The following is a 16,222-nucleotide window of genomic DNA, read 5'->3' as shown; positions in this document are numbered from 1 at the left end:
TCATCATAAAACTTTCTATTGTTTCTGGGTGAAGCTTTCGCAAAAGTAGACGTAAATCAAATCCAAAGGAATATAATTAAAATATAATTTACACAAAAACAAATATGCATCATTATTTATTTGAAACCGTAATGACACGATTAAAAAATAAACAAAAAACAAAAACAGGTAGTCAACCGGAAAATAGCAGTAATACAAATTCCAACAATTGCATGTTATAAGTTACAGTTACAAACTGCTAAGTATATAGAGCTTTTAAAAAAGCATAACAAAATTATATTCCCCTTAGACACATCAAGAAAAAAGAAGTTTGTGATTCATGTTCTTATTTACCCAATACTAAGAACCTACAGCATATTTCACTTGAGCATTAGTTGCAACAGAAATCCACATTAAAGCATGTGAAATTGTTCTCCAACCTGAATGAAACCACAAAGTATTTTATTATTTAACCATAAACAGGTCAATTCAACCCAATTAAGGATTGGTCATCAAGCCTCAGTGTATCAGGAAACAGAAACCTAACTAAGAAACAGAGACAGATCTCACCGGACTTGCTGCAGGATGACTAGGCCAATAAACTATTTTCCAACCACACCCACTGATGCAGCAGAAAGTAAAAGCTAGGACCTGCAGGGAGATTTTTGTTGTAACTCAAAGCCAAAAGAAAAATAAGAGGTTATGATTACTGTAACAGCACATAAAATACTCACTGCTGCTTTTTGTGCAAAATACTTTCACCTAAACCTTCAAATTTGCTCTTTGACTTTTAAAATGCACTATATGTCAGAGAGAATAAGAACAAGACATTTTCCCCCAGATGCCACAAAGCAAAAGCCAGGCAGAGGAAACATATACCAAAAAACTCTTAGAAAAAAAAGAGAACTTCCCAAAATGGTCCTGAACTCCCGTAAGTGTACAGAACAGTAACAATAACCAGCCAAGGGATGTACAACACCCACAGTATTACCTGTATTGTAAGCTACAACTCTACTAAATGGAATGTAACAAAAAAATCACAGGAGGGTGTAATACAAATGTTTCAGTATAGTGGTCGTTAACCAGTGTATGTCAGTTATCTAATATATTCAAAGAAAAAAAAATAAAACAAAAACCATTTCTTTCAGCTCCTACTGAAAGACACAGATAGTTCTTTGGAATTGCTCTCCCATAATTTGGTTTTTAACATGAACTTTGTTGTAAAGTCAAGCAGGAGTGGAAGAACTGGCCAAGAAAAACAACAATTCAAGAACACATACAGCATTAAAATATGCATGAGCTAGCAGATTTCACAGGTATTGGCCAAAGTGCTAAATTTAGAACTGCAGATAATACAACTTAAACTGCAGTTCACTGTGTGCAATATGCAGGGTACTCCAGTAAATATACTGACAAACATCTCATAAGATGGCCTCCTGTTTTGTCATGAGATGGGTCAGCAGGAATGTGATTTTTTTTTTTTAATTTTTAAAGCAACGGTGCATTCTGCTGCTGAAGCCATAACACAACCTCTTCCACTTTGACAGAATATCCTGTAGTTTCTAAACTGAAGAAAACTAAGAATATGGCTCAGTTCCTGAAGGCTCCGTGGCGGCTGGCTTTGCCAATGAACTCCTTGAGCATCGCTCCATCTATTTGCCAGAAGGCATCGGTCTGTGTCACCTGAGTGAGATGGTTTATGCAAAACCTGAAACAGAACTTCTCAAGGTCCTGCAAAAACAAACAATAAAAAGTAATTAAAATACAATAAAAGCTCATGTTAGGGCAAACAGAAATATAGCATCTTCTATTATTTAAAGCCAATAAGTAAATATGCATTCAATAGTTGTTTGGATGAGATTTAGATGTAAATGTTACTGTCAAAGTATGAAGGGACAGCATTGTATATAATGTCTAGTCATTCTATAGAGTGACGGGTGTTTTTAGGCCAAGTATGAAATGTTCTTGTTATATACTTTTTTGGGATTTCTATAAGATGTCTAGGTATGATAGGGAATGACAATATGAATGTTGTTTTGCTAACGCAGTACACTGCATGAACATTAGATGTCACTATAGAGAAGCACTACTGTGACCCATCTTTCAGACTGACACATAAGGAGAACTGCGATAATGGAAAGTTGGACAATAAATGCTTCAGACAAAGTGTCATATTCACATTTATATCTGTCATTATCATCCACTGAGACCTACAGCATATAATCAAACATGGCTACAGGTAGATATGTGAATATGTTGCATCCAGTTAAGATCATAATGTAAAACTAACCATTCCAACTTTAACCCTAAAGAGAGTAGAGAGTATGTGTCAGCATAACAGTACCTCTGCATCATACCGTATGGCGGCACACAGCAGGGTGAAGGCATTTTCCACAGTGATTCCACTCTTGATGATCTGCTGACACAGACGTTTAAGCCTGTTTTCACAGTATGAGGTGGCCAGATCCAACAACCCTGCAGCCAACACAAACACAAACCATAGAAATCTATCCGTCCACATGATCCGATTAAGTGAGATGATAGCGATTCAAATATGTAGGAAAGCATGCCAACCAATGGCGTCCTCAGGTGGCAGGTCAACCGTGTCTGTGTAGAGAAACTGCAGGAAGGATTTGTAGACGGGATAAGAGAACTGGCTGATCTCGATCACCTCCTGATGATCCTCTGCCCACTGGGAGCGAAACATTGAGCGGAAATGCTCGCATCTACTTGCAAAAGAAAACCATCATTAAACAGTAACAAAAACAGACATCAAAGTTGGCATCAAATGTATGGCCCAGTGGTTCTTACATCTTTGGATTTTTAGAAAATATCAGGCTCTCAAAGTGCCACCTTAATGACATTAAAATAAAATACAGTAGAAATAATAGACACTTGTCCATCAGGCACACTTCAGGGGTAGGTTACCTCCAAATGAAAATGTTTATTGTTGAGTGGTGGCAATAATAATTGTAAAATGAGATTATTACCACAACTGTCACATAATATATATCATAAAGACAAATAGGACTATTTTGGTTTTTTGAACACTTTTGATTTGGCTTTTATATATATATACACCACACAAAAATGTTTTTTCAGCACAACCTCAAGTTAATCTGATCATTTTTCCCCCTTTAACCTACTTTATTAACATATAAGGCCCAAAATGCACAAAAATAATCATATCTGAACAGAAGGTTTAACGCTTGGATACATATTTTTTATCATTAAATTCAAACTATGACATCTCTGGTTTTCCTCGGTCTATCAACATTAAACAAAACTAGAAGACACTTTCAGATCAGAACTTTCTGTGGCTGGATAACTTAGTTAGCAGGGCAGCCATCTCCCATGAGGGAGACCTGAGTTCGCACGGGGGACGAGCACCTTCTCGTAGGGTATTTAGGCAAGACCCTTACCTTACCTTATCTTACCATCTTCAGATGTAAATCACTTTGCTAAGTTTGCTTAATGACTGTACAATAGAATATATGCTTGGCTCATGCCTGCATGATGAGATCACATGATATTTTCACAACAAAAAAGTAGGTCACCTGGAGCGCTGCTGTCAGGTTTCTTGGAAAATTCACGTCTGAAACTCTCTCCCGCTCATCATACTCATCCACATCCATGAGTCCACTCACCATTTTGATAATTTTGTACAGAAGTATTTATCCGTAATGTACAGCTTATGCTCTACACAATCTGTACATGCAAATAGAGGGGGGGCGAGTACCACCATTGGTATTCGTACCACAGTTTGAGAACTATGGGTCTCAAGACAAAATTCTGATTCTAACTCGTGATTGAACACATTTGACCTTCAGGGGTTTCAATTTCCTCTGTTAGAAACGACTGAAACGTTTTGTATAATAAACATATATTTATAACCACACTTACTCAGAAAAAAAAAAAACATTCAGAGAGACACACCTGATCTTTAGCACGGCCTTGTGAACATGGATAAATTTGCCATCGATGCTGAACTTGAGGTCGGCCGTTTCTGGACTGTCAAACTCTTTCCTAAGAGCCTCAGCAAGTGTCATGAAATCACCATGCTCTAGAATAAAGCAGAGTATTGTTCAGTACTTAAAATAATGATGAACCATCTAGTTTTCCCCTCATTCAGCTGAAAGTTGATATGCTCAGTTTCTCTCACCCATTGAAACGAGACGCCACATGACAGAGGGTGTGGCGAAGCAGGCGAAGACGTCATCGGTGTTGGTGAAGTGTGTGAGGTAGGGCAAGACAATGGACTGGCCCCGGCACTGACCCCACATGTACACCTGAAAGATAATAACCAATAATTCAGAACTACAGCCTAGGAGGAGTTAATTATCTATTCATTTTCATGAGTGTTGTGTAATCAGGGGTAAATTAATTTCTTTCTTGCTCTACTTTTGTATGCTGCTTCAACAGACGAATACAGCCATAATAATGAATTTCACAAGCAACTAACAACTGATATTTGGGAGTTTAAGCCCACTATTGTGCAATTAGAAGGAAATAATTCACCCAATATAAAACATAACTTTTTTTTTTTCTTTTTCATACCATTAACTGACTCGTTCATAATCACCAAATGAAAACTTTATATTGGTAATCACAAACAATATAAAATGCATGTATACCTGCCCGCTTTGGGTCTTTGCTGCTGAAGTATATGTTGAATGGCATGCTGCAACCTCTACAACCCTGTTGGATGAGAGATGCATTAATATTAACAAAAACTTTCCATTCAAGTATGTTCATAAACACAAAGTAAATACATTTTTTTTGAACAGCAAATGCAAAACATAGAGTGAATAGCATTTTGCTGTTACATAAATTAGCCTATTGTCTTTGTTTATAAAGAGGAAGAGCTCCTTTTGTCCACTGACAACAACTTATAACCAGGCAGAAGGTGAAACAAACGGAGAAAAATGAGGACAGGACACAGGAAGTTTACATTTTAACAGGATGGGAGAGAACATTGCCTGTTGTCAAGTTTTCCACCTCCACTGTACCTCTCTTTGTCAGCCATGATTTGTACAGGACTGAGGTGGTTGTTTTTGTTGCCAGTTCCTAGTTGACCACAGGTGTTAGCTCCCCAGGCATACAGCAGCCCCTCATCTGTCAGTGCCAGACAGTGTCCATATCCTGATACAATCTGGAAAGCAGAAAATGATTTAAGAGTGCTGCAAGTTACAATTCAGTCCAAATCAGTTCAATCATATGATATGTTCTGGTTTAGTTTTAACAAATGCTACATATGTTTTCATCAGCATAAGTAATTCCTGGTATTATTTAATAATAAAACCACTTGTCAGCATCACATTATTGTTAAATGTCCCACCTGCTGAATGCATAATCCTTGAAGTGCAGTAAGGCGACAAGGAGTCATCTGATTTCCGTTATTCCCAATACCCAACTGGCCATTTCCATTGTATCCCCAGGCATAAACCTAAATAGACACAATATAACCTCATTATTTGTGGCGAATTCCCATTTACTTATTATGCTCAGTGAGATTAAAATGTCTTCATCACCTCTCCATTGTCAACCAGAGCCATGGAGGAGGTCTGACCACACGTGATGCCCACCGCCATCTTGCCCTGAAGGCATCCGGAGACTCTCCTGGGGCAGGGCTGGTTAGATGTAGAGCCTGTACCCACCTGGCCATAGTTATTATAACCCCATGCAAAGACCTACCGGAGAGGTAGTAGTATTATGATGTGAGGAGATACAATTACTTCCACAGCTGTTTTGATTGCATTTGCTGTTTTCATGTTTCTGCATTTAAAACAGGAGCTGCTTGTGAGTAGTTTCTTCAACAAAAAGAGTCACAAAAGATCAAAAACAGAACAGTTTTGACATTTTCAATACAGTGATGTGTTTATGTGATGTTTGAAGAAAGGAAGGAAAATGCAGAGGCAACGCCAAGAATTTCATGTCCATCGCGAAAACGCACAGCTGAACAAGCTGAATCTACCATCATTAGAGCTGTATTACAGCCAAAAACAGATCCAGTATTCTTTGTAGCCTTTATTAACTTTTATACGTTATTTGATAACTAAACTTTAAGAATATTTAGAACAACTCAACTGAATGAAAAGGTATTAATCAGAAAATGTAAAAAGTTTAACTGTTTTCTTTGCTGAGTGTTTTTTTGTTTTCTGTTTTTTTATTTTTTAATCACAGCCTTTCAGTCATAAATGGAAATTGGTATTGATGAAGTTTGGAAATGCAACATGACTTCACAGCTGTGTGATATGCGTCATATTGTCACTGTCCCCAGACTCTGCTTCCTCATCGGAAGACGTGTTGGTGGGATTGAGAAGGTCTTCGAAGTATTCCTTCCACTGCCTCACAACGTCCTGAGTCGAGGTCAGCAGCCCCACATCTCCACTGTACACAGTGTTGATGGAGCACTGCTTTCCCCTCCTGAGCCGCCGGATGGTGGACCAGAATCTCCTTGAAGCCGTCCGGAAGTCATTCTCCATGGCCTCTCCAAACTCCTCCCATGCCTGACTTTTTGCCTTAGCGACTGCCGAAGCTGTGTTCTACTAAGCCCGCCGATACCCGTCAGTTGCCTCTGGAGTCCCACAGACCAAAAAGGCCTGACAGGACTCATTCTTCAGCTTGACGGCATCCCTCACTGCTGGTATCCACCAACAAGTTCGGGGGTTACCGCCACGACAAGCACCAATGACCTTGCGGCCACAGCTGCAGCTGGCCGCCTCAACAATAGAGGCATGGAACAAACCCACTCGGACTCAATGGCCCAGGACATGGTTGAAGCTCTGCCGGAGATGGGAGTTGAAACTCTTTCTGACAGGGGACTGCCAGACGTTCCCAGCAGACCCTCACAACACGCTTGGGTCTGCCAGGCCTGACCGGCATCCTCCCCTACCATCTGAGCCAACTCGCCACCAGGTGGTGATCAGTTGACAGCTCCGCCCCTCTCTTCACAGGAGTGTCCAGAACATGCGGCCGCAAGTCCGACGACACGACTACAAAGTCGATCATCGAACTGCGGCCTAGAGTTTCCTGGTGCCAAGTGCACATGTGGACACTCTTATACCTGAACGTGGTGTTCGTTATGGACAATCCATGACGAGCACAGAAGTCCAACAACAAAACACCACTCAGATCAGGGGGCCATTCCTCCCAATCACGCCCCTCCAGGTCTCACTGTCATTGCCCAAGTGGGCACTGAAGTCCCCCAGCAGAAAGAGGGAGTGCCTGGAAGGAGTGCTTTCAAACACCCCAACCAAGGACTCCAAAAAGGGTGGGTACTCTGAACTGCTGTTTGGAGCATAAGCACAAACAACAGTCAGGACCCGTCCCCCCACCTGAAGGCAGAGGGAGGCTACCCTTTCGTCAACGGGGTACGCCCCAACGTACAGGTGCCAAGTTGGGGGGCAATAAGCATGCCCACACCTGCTCGGTGCCTCTCACCGGGAGCAACTCCAGAATGGAAGAGGATCTAGCACCTCTCAAGGACAGTGGTTCCAGAGCCCAAGCCGTGCGTTGAGGTGAGTCCAACTATATCTAGCCGGAACCGTTCAACCTCGCGCACCAGCTCAGGCTCCTTCCCCACCAGAGAGATGACATTCCACGTCCCCAGAGCTAGCTTCTGCAGCCGATGATCAGACCGCCAGGGTGAGGAAGCAGAGTCAGGGGACCCTAATGTTGGCTCTCCCATCTCTGGGGCTGAGGTCGCTGAGGTGGTTAAAAAGCTCCTCGGTGGCAAGGCCCTTTGTCAGCCTTGGCGGAAGGATGGAGCTGGAGATCAACAGGTGGATCGGTGCGGGGTCTGCAGTGATACGGACTCTGCATCGGTCTGTCGTGGTTAAGAGGGAGCTGAGCCAAAAGGCAAAGCTCTCGATTTACCGGTCGATCTACATTCCTACCCTCACCTATAGTCACGAGCTGACCGAAAGAACAAGATCACGAATGCAAGCGGCCGAAATGAGTTTTCTCCGCAGGGTGGCCGGGCTCTCCCTTAGGGATAGGGTGAAAAGCTCTGTGATCCAGGAGGGGCTCAGAGTAGAGTCGCTGCTCCTCCACATCGAGAGAAGCCAGATGAGGTGGCTCGGGCATCTGGTCAGGATGCCTCCTGGACGCCTCCCTGGTGAGGTGTTCCGGGCATGTCCCACCGGAAAGAGGCCCCGGGGAAGACCCAGGATACCTAGACAGACTACATCTCTCGGCTGGCCTGGGAACACCTCGGGATCTACCCGGATGAGCTGGTGAATGTAGCCGGGAGAGGGAAGTCTGGATTTCCCTGCTTAGGCAGCTGCCCCTGCGACCCGACTCTGGATAAGCGGCAGATAATGGCTGGATGGACGGATATTGTCACTGTAATGCTGTATTGAATAGGTTACCTGTAACAGCTACAGCTAGTTCACGAAACTAAAGAGTTAAAACTACAGACATACAAATACTTGCTCCTAACATAATACCTTCCAAACAAACACATTCTTTTTCTCATACTATCTAAACCTAACTTGTAATAACAACATTAACATTTACAAACACAATTGTAAAGCATATCTTACATTAACAGCATTAAATGATGCTCCTACTGAGACAAACCTGATCAGGGCTACAACCAGGATAAATTAATTCCCCTGGTCATTATATAATGATAAAATATCTCATATTTAAGTCCTTATCTATAGCCAATAGCCCTGTGCATCCATCCCTCAACTATTATGTGCTATGTGTATGTTAAGTAACAGCGAAAATGGTAACTGCCCTCCCTGCTTACCTTACCAACACCCAGTCTGATAAGCTTTAATTCTATTGGGTTAAAAATAAGCTGCTCAGAAACACCAGCAGGCAGGAGATGGCTGATCAAGGTATTTGAGAGGCCGATCCATAAAACACAAGTTGGCACATCCAAAGATGTTATAGTTTTATGTAATAATTTTATACAAAGTTTTGTCCAAGCTACAACTTGCCTCCACTTATCTTTTCTGCAATGTGGCATAACAAAATATGTTATATTGTTTGAATTGACTCATTAAATGTTTATCCCTCTTACATTACAAACAAAAATGCAATTGATATATAAGTTAAAAAATAAACGTTAATAAAACAATGAAAAGATACTTGCCTCTCCATCCTGAGTCAGAGCCATTGAGTGATGAGAGCCACATGCAACCCCAACCACCTTTTTGTTCTGTAGGTTAGCAGTGATCAGCATCGGGGATAGTCCTTGGTTTGTTGTGCCATTCCCCAGCTGGCTGTAGCCATTGTGTCCCCATGTAAACAGCTGTCCATCTGTAATAAATCAACAGAAAGACTGAACAATGTTAATGTACTTTATCCAGGATTCTTCTATATTTCTCAAAGTGAAATTCAAAGACGCGTCAGCATTTTCATACATGGAATTCTAAATAACCCATCTAAACTATTTATCATAAAATATGGACATGAGTCTGAGACTAAGACAACCCATCAGCTCTTTAAGCTTAGAGTAACCTGTTTCTCTTTTTTAGCCTGTATAAACATTGACTGACAGTTCTTATAAAAATGCTTCTCAGTTTAAGTCAAACATTGTAATTGGTTATTTAGCACAAGCTGCAGATGGCGGATATTCTCTCGTAGTCCTGGTTTTACATAATTGACCTCTTATCTGAAAGCCTAACATCCAGGTTAGTAGGAGCAAGTTTGTTACCATGGCAATAAATCCCAATGTGTACTGAGCATGGTAACCCATATTTGGCACCATCTACTTCTGATTGGATCATCTAGGACGCATGTTAATGCCAGGTCTGAACAGCACTTTAGATTTTGGTGTGTAGATAGATAGTGAGCAAGGTTCCCAACTACTGGGCTGCAATGCATTTGTTCTGGGGGAGAAATGAACAAACTAATAACCTACCCTCTGTAGCCAACAGTACATGGGGTCCACTGCCATAGCTGAGGCTAATAACCTTCTTCCCTCCCAGTAAATCCAGTTTCTTTGGAATAATAGTGCTCGCACTGTCTCCTGTACCAAGGCAGCCACTGTAGTTCAACCCAAACACAAATACCTGGAAAATAATCAAACATCAATACTACTCAACAGGAGACAGACAAAAGAATGAAAATCCAAAGTTCTTAATAACTGATATACTAGATAAAATGCTTGTTAACTATTTTTCTATTATAGTTTTGTCAGCAACTGTACAGCAAATAATATTTTAAGATTGTGAACCACTATTTTGTGCTAATAATCCAATTAACTGAAACACCTCTGGATGTCTTGTAGCATCCCATTGGGCTTCAACTCTCATCAAAAGTATGAATCTTTCACATTTAACAGATCATGTCTGTCTACTGTTTAAGGTGATCAAAATATATCAGAATTTAGTGTTAGATTCGGTTTTATTTAGCTAAGAACTTTACATCAGCATGCACAATTATATCACATGATAAACTATTGCAAACAAGTCTATCTTTAATTGCATCTCATTCTATTAAGAGTATTTTAAAGTAGGATTATAAAGAAATCATAATACTTAAAATAACAATAAGTTCCAAAAGATGAAGGTAATACCAGTATGGTGGTATAATGAACACATAAAGCTCACCTCATCTCTATGTGTGATGTAGATTGCTTCATTACCAAATATTCCAAAAACACAAGCTTGTCGGATAGTAGCTTGTTCCTCTCTGCTCAGGAGGGAGAACAAGGGCCACTTACTGACATCTACCATGGCCCCTGCAAAACTCAGCCTTCCTTGTTGACAAGGAGTCACCAGGGACGATGGGGGAGAGGAGGGTGGAACAGGTGGTAGGTACCCAGGGGGAGGAAGGACGTTAGGAGGAGGCAAGGAGCAAGGAGCACGATCATCCCCGCTGACACTGCAAATGGCAGAAGAGAATAGGTAGTTGAGGGTAGAAAAACAGGGGATATAATCTCTACAACCCCCCCTCCCACCATTTTTAAAGAAGTTTTCTGTGAAAAGGTTCCCTCTCTTTTTGAAAAACCAGAAATAACTAACTAATGCATGACTAAGCATATATATATGTATATATATATATATATATATATATATATACACCTGTATAGACATGGGGTTGCATGGGTTGCACGGGGTTGCATGCATGCAAAATAAACTCTGATTCTACATCTATATGTCAGAACCCTATAACTGTCCCAAAGAGATTGGATTTCTTCAACTTTTGAGGAAGAAAACTGAATCATCTTCGGTTTCAGTCACTATTCTAATTACATGCAATCAAAGCACGACAAGTGATCTATTATCACCGTACCAATTAATGCTTCATGTGCTGGCTGACTTTAAACAAAGCAAACAGATGAAAATTATTGTAATCTTCATTCTCAATTACAGTGAATTTGTCATTAAGCTGCCTCAGTCAGTTCTGTCTCACTGATATGGATATGTGTGTTGCAAGGAAAAGTATCTAAATATTCACTGGAATGAACACCATTGGTTATTCATAATGTTAGCCAAACTCTACACAAAACCAAGGACAAACCGATATGTAATAAGAAGAGTCTTGTGCTGGCAGGTAACCCTAAAAATGCGTTTTTTTTAAAAAGTAAAATTCAACGTCACGTCATGTCCCTCGTAGCCAGCCAAAACACAAGCATTACCAGTGTAACTACGTCAATAAATTCAAATGATAAAGAATTTCAATTTATTGATAAAGTTGTAGATTTTTAATGGCATAAAATGTTATAAGCTGACTCTCTATTTAACCACATGTAAAATACATATGTATGTTTTAGTCACTCCATGTGAAGCTTAAGCCAAATGTGAAGCTAATAGCTTAATTAAGAGCTTTCCTTCGCTCTTCCTACCTAAAACATCGCTCCATAACAAGTCAACTGTGAACAAACAGACATACAGACAACCACGGTTCAGCATAATGACATTAAGAAGAAAAAAAAAACTCTCATCCACAAAACGTTAGAAAATCGTGTGAAAATACCTCCACGAAACAGTTGACCGGTGTTGTCTGAACTAGGCTGTTCTTCTTCTTCTTCGTCCTTAACCCCCGACTGCCGATCTACATTGGCATAGTGCCGCCATCTCTGGTCGTCTGGTATATTGCAATAATAGTCACACGGACATAGGCCAAGTCTAAAATTTTAAATAAATAAATAGATAAGTAAGTAAGTAAGTACGTCAGTAAGTAAATAAATACTTTCTTTCATATTTAAGGCCAATATGAAACTTAAATGCCAAAAATCAATACACCAAAACATGAACAGTATGCTCATGATTCAGATTATGACTCTCATACATCTTATTTATAGGCACATTTCAGGGCAGTTAAGACTTTTCTGTCAGAAAAGTTAGTTTTAAGGTGGGATTTAAAGGCAGTGACTGAACCTGAAACTTGCTGTAATATTTACAAAAGGTGATAATTTAATCTATTATAGCCTGAATAAAAAAATAATTAATAATAAAAAAAGACAATAACACAGAATATTCACACTTTTATATCAAAGAAAAACAAAGGCTTTCCTAAATTCTGTTGCAGCCTTTATCAGCTTACATTTTGGGAGGTGGAGCACATCTGACCTCGGCAGTCAGTCCAGACTCTCCTCGGTGGTCAAGGGGTAAGAGGTTCAATGGTAAGATAACTATGATTATTTTTTTTAACCTTCATTACTAAACCATGCTTATAGAATAGTAATGGCCCTTGGTCTGAGTTTTTTTTTCAAGACAAATAATCTTAAAAAAGGATCTTTTGTCAGGTTCACTCAGCTTTACATAGATTTTAGTAAGATGAAGTGTTTTATCATTTTTTGACCAGTTATTGAATAAGTAATTTTACGATCACAGCTGAGGAAAAAAGGGCAGCAGTCTACATGTAGTTTTCCTTTATAAACAGCAGGGGAAGCTCTGTCACATAGATCTCTGCTCTTTATTCCACCAGAGCAAAAGCCTGGCAGAGATAGGTGAGCAAATGGTTTCAAATTCAGATTATATAAAGATAAATACAAAGTCTTAAAGACAGGTTCGTTTTTTTCTCATTTGCTTCTTTACAAACAGTTGTCTACTTGTGTTACAGTCAGTTGTGGTTTGGCTGACAGATATATGATATTCCCTGGATGCAGGTTACTTTGTGATTTTCACTCTGAGCCAACAGATCAATACATCCACAGACCCAGTGCAAACCTGCTTCTTAAAATCCTGTTGTCTGACACAGATGCTCAGTCGACAAATCTGCCACTCAGAAGAAAGTGCTGTCAGTTGAGGGAATTATAAACTGCCTTTGTTTACGTGCCAGATATTTTACATTCTGCTACAGTAGCAGCTGTGAGTCACACCAGAGGCAATTCATGATGATTTCCCTCCTTCTCAGTTTATTCATTTTTCTTCTCTATTGTTTCTCCTTTTCTTTTTCCAAAACCATTACTTGTTGTGTGTTTATGCTGCATGCAAAAATACTGCATACACAAACTTCCTGCTGTAGCTGTTTTCACACTGAGCCGAAGCAGCTTCTTGATATGCTTTTTAACGACAGGTTAAAAATAAGCCATTGTTGCATTTGCAGAATTTGATGAGCCTGACGGTTACATAATTCTTGTTACAGTTCCCTAAAAGGACTTTCTAAAGTGAGTCTGTTATTGCTTGATATGACTAATGGTAAAAGTAAAGTAAAAGTAGCTGTTAACTTGACCCTTTCAAAACCTCTTTAAAACTTTTTCGGTAGAACAACCCCTGTGCTTGGATTGTTCACTTTCTCTGGTAGACAGGTTGATATTTTCCTTTACAATTATTCAAAATTACTTGTTACTTGGCCCAGATATAGCAAAACAGACCCAAAGCATTACACTGCTAATCCTCTGTTTTACATACATCAGTGTTTGCTTTACTTCTTGTCTTTGTTCTAGTTCCTTCCCACTTTATTAAAGTGTAAACCAGAAACATCAGCAAAAATCAACAAAGTTATTCTTAGAAACTTAGAGTTCTTCTGATGCTGAACTAAATAACATTTTCCAATATGAGAGAAAGCGGTTAAGGTGCTTTGCAGCCCTCCTATGGTTTCTTTTGCATGAGCCTTGCTGGTTAGTAGTGGTCTTTTCCTCCACTTGTACCCAATCTGTCTGATTGGATTGTAGGGGTCTTAAATGTTTAGTGATGATTTTAAAACTTCTTCCAGTCTATTGAGCATCAACATTTTTCCAAGATCCTTAGAAATGTACTTTTTTTAAAATACAATGCACTTCCACAAACAAGCTCAAAACTCTGATGTCTGTTCTCTGAATATAACAGGACTATCACTCACTCCTAGTCATCATCACATCAACTGAATACTGCAGATTTCAGTTTCTTACTCATATCAAGTGCTTATATTTTAGATAGTTCCAATACTTACAAAAATGGTGGGCTATTCAGCTTTTTGTATAATGTCAGAATGTACCTAAAATGCACTATGACCTCTGCAAGTGAATTTAATTTGACATAACATGCTGTTCTGTATCGAGATGGTGAACTGCAAAAATAAAGCCCTTCACAAAAACAAAATGAGTGTCTGAACCATCGAGTGACCACTTAATGTTATGGTTCAATGACGTGTATTTAAACAGTCCTCATCATCACACTGCTCACATTTTATTATAAGACTGATACTACATCTAATACATGACAAGTTATTGAGTTATTTTTACTTACCACTGCCATTAGCTTTGTTTCATTAAATTGTTTGAGATTAATTAATTATCATTGCAAGATTCTACTTAAATGCCCTGCATTCATGATATAATATCAATGTAGCCTGATTTTTTTTAAAAATTCTGTAAAAATTTAATTTGAACTTATTATGAGTTGTGAACAATGCAAACACTCAGTAATATGACTGAGAAAGATGCAACTAAAGCCAAGAATTATCTATGATTTGTTTGTTTGTTTTGTTATTTTAAATAAAGCTAAAGTCTACAAAGAAAAATAAAAGTTAATGTAAATTCGTTTACAAGATTATGAGGGGGTTGTAAAGTAGAATCCCAATTTCTTTTATGGCTTTAGAAAGAAGTCCTTACTGTCATGTTTATTCTCTACACAACCACTTCATTTGATTAAACTGCTCTTCTCTTGAACAGAGATTTCTTTCTCACATATTGAATTTTTTATGACCCAAACCTTCATTTTATGTCAGTTCAGGAACAGGAATGGATTATTTGGAAACGTAAAAAGCATTTTGTACATAAAAATCCTTCCTTTTCCTCAACTAAGGGTCTGTTTTAGGCTAAAGTTAATAAATTAACTGATTCAGAGGCAAGCGAATCCCTAATCCAGTTCGTTGATTGACATTTTCTTTCTTTCTTTCTTTCTTTCTTTCTTTCTTTCTTTCTTTCTTTAATTTAATTTAATTTTTCTTCAGGGGTTACTGACACTGTGCAAGTGATAACTGAGCTGTGCGTTGATAAGGTTTCCCTCGTGCGTCCTTGTCAATGTGACGCGCGTTTGACCAGCTTGTGTGGATTCAGCACTCTGGACAGCGCCAGCTCTGGCTCTGAATCTGAATTAAAAATCACTGCAGGACTCGGAGCTCAGCATCAAACTTCAGCCTACCATCCAGACCTTCAATAATCCCTAAATATGAATCCAAATAGAGATTTTGATGCAGCGTACGTAAAATGATTAATTAACCGTTAATTTGTTTATTTTCTAATAGTGAAATTAAACAAGCATTGCAAAATAAACAAATAAAAAATAAAATGGTCATGCATGCCGGCCGAAGTAACGAGAACATCTTAATGTAGCTTATCAACGGAATCATGCAACAGGTGTGCACATTTGCCGACAGTGAACGCCGCATCAAAAGGAAGATTCTGAGCGGAGTTTGGCGGAAATTTGAAGTCATTCTACATCAGCAGGAAAAAGAAACAAAGAAATGTTGTTGTTTAAGTCGCTGGTGATGCTACCACCCACCTCCTAAAGATGTTGCCAGTCAGAAAACGACGGTGTGGGGAACCACGTGTCTACACTAACTGGAAACTGCATCTCCCAGTTGCAACTACAGCAAACTGTGCAGGGAATCCGGAAGTTGCATTTTTCCTTCATAATAAAAGTCATTTAAGGAGTAGTTTGCTCAGATGTGATTGGCTAAACAGCACCTGTACCTGAGGTTTTCTTTGGGGTTGAGGGATATTTTTAATCAATCAATCAATCAATCAATCAATCAATCAATCAATCAATCAATCAATCAATCAATCATTCAATCAATCAATCAATCAATCAATCAATCAATCAATCATTCAATCAATCAATCAATTTATTTATTT

The 16,222-nt window shown here is 39.2% G+C and overlaps 1 protein-coding gene across 4 annotated transcripts; it reads right to left on the bottom strand.

The window, feature by feature from the left end:
* Positions 1-103: 103 nt before the first annotated feature.
* On the bottom strand, positions 104-15,908 carry rcbtb1 (regulator of chromosome condensation (RCC1) and BTB (POZ) domain containing protein 1). Of its 4 annotated transcripts, XM_041979202.1 has the most exons (14): positions 15,870-15,908; positions 11,917-12,027; positions 10,548-10,821; positions 9,857-10,007; positions 9,086-9,252; positions 5,511-5,669; positions 5,318-5,425; positions 4,959-5,131; positions 4,614-4,677; positions 4,142-4,268; positions 3,916-4,042; positions 2,554-2,705; positions 2,324-2,454; positions 104-1,710 (listed from the first exon to the last, which is right to left on the bottom strand). In XM_041979202.1, the coding sequence occupies exons 3-14, from the start codon at positions 10,671-10,673 to the stop codon at positions 1,570-1,572; spliced, it is 1,626 nt and encodes a 541-aa protein (XP_041835136.1). In that variant the 5' UTR covers positions 10,674-10,821; positions 11,917-12,027; positions 15,870-15,908; the 3' UTR covers positions 104-1,569. The 4 variants fall into 4 exon arrangements, with proteins under 4 accessions (XP_041835136.1, XP_041835133.1, XP_041835135.1 ...); XM_041979199.1 differs by lacking the exons at positions 11,917-12,027; positions 15,870-15,908 and adding an exon at positions 11,786-11,861; XM_041979201.1 differs by lacking the exons at positions 11,917-12,027; positions 15,870-15,908 and adding an exon at positions 11,786-11,861 and having other exon boundaries at positions 2,337-2,454.
* Positions 15,909-16,222: the final 314 nt, after the last annotated feature.

Source organism: Melanotaenia boesemani, chromosome 24 (assembly GCF_017639745.1).
Source record: "Melanotaenia boesemani isolate fMelBoe1 chromosome 24, fMelBoe1.pri, whole genome shotgun sequence".
Classification (NCBI taxonomy): Eukaryota; Metazoa; Chordata; class Actinopteri; order Atheriniformes; family Melanotaeniidae; genus Melanotaenia; species Melanotaenia boesemani.
The sequence above is the reverse complement of the archived record's forward strand: the minus strand, read 5'-3'. Positions and strand labels throughout refer to the sequence as shown.

Coding starts and splice junctions, on each gene's coding strand:
- rcbtb1 (XM_041979199.1), bottom strand. Junction 4,678..4,958: donor GGTGGAAAACTTGACAACAG/GCAATGTTCTCT, acceptor CTCATCCAACAG/GGTTGTAGAGGTTGCAGCAT. Junction 2,706..3,915: donor AAGGCCGTGCTAAAGATCAG/GTGTGTCTCTCT, acceptor TTTTGCAAGTAG/ATGCGAGCATTTCCGCTCAA.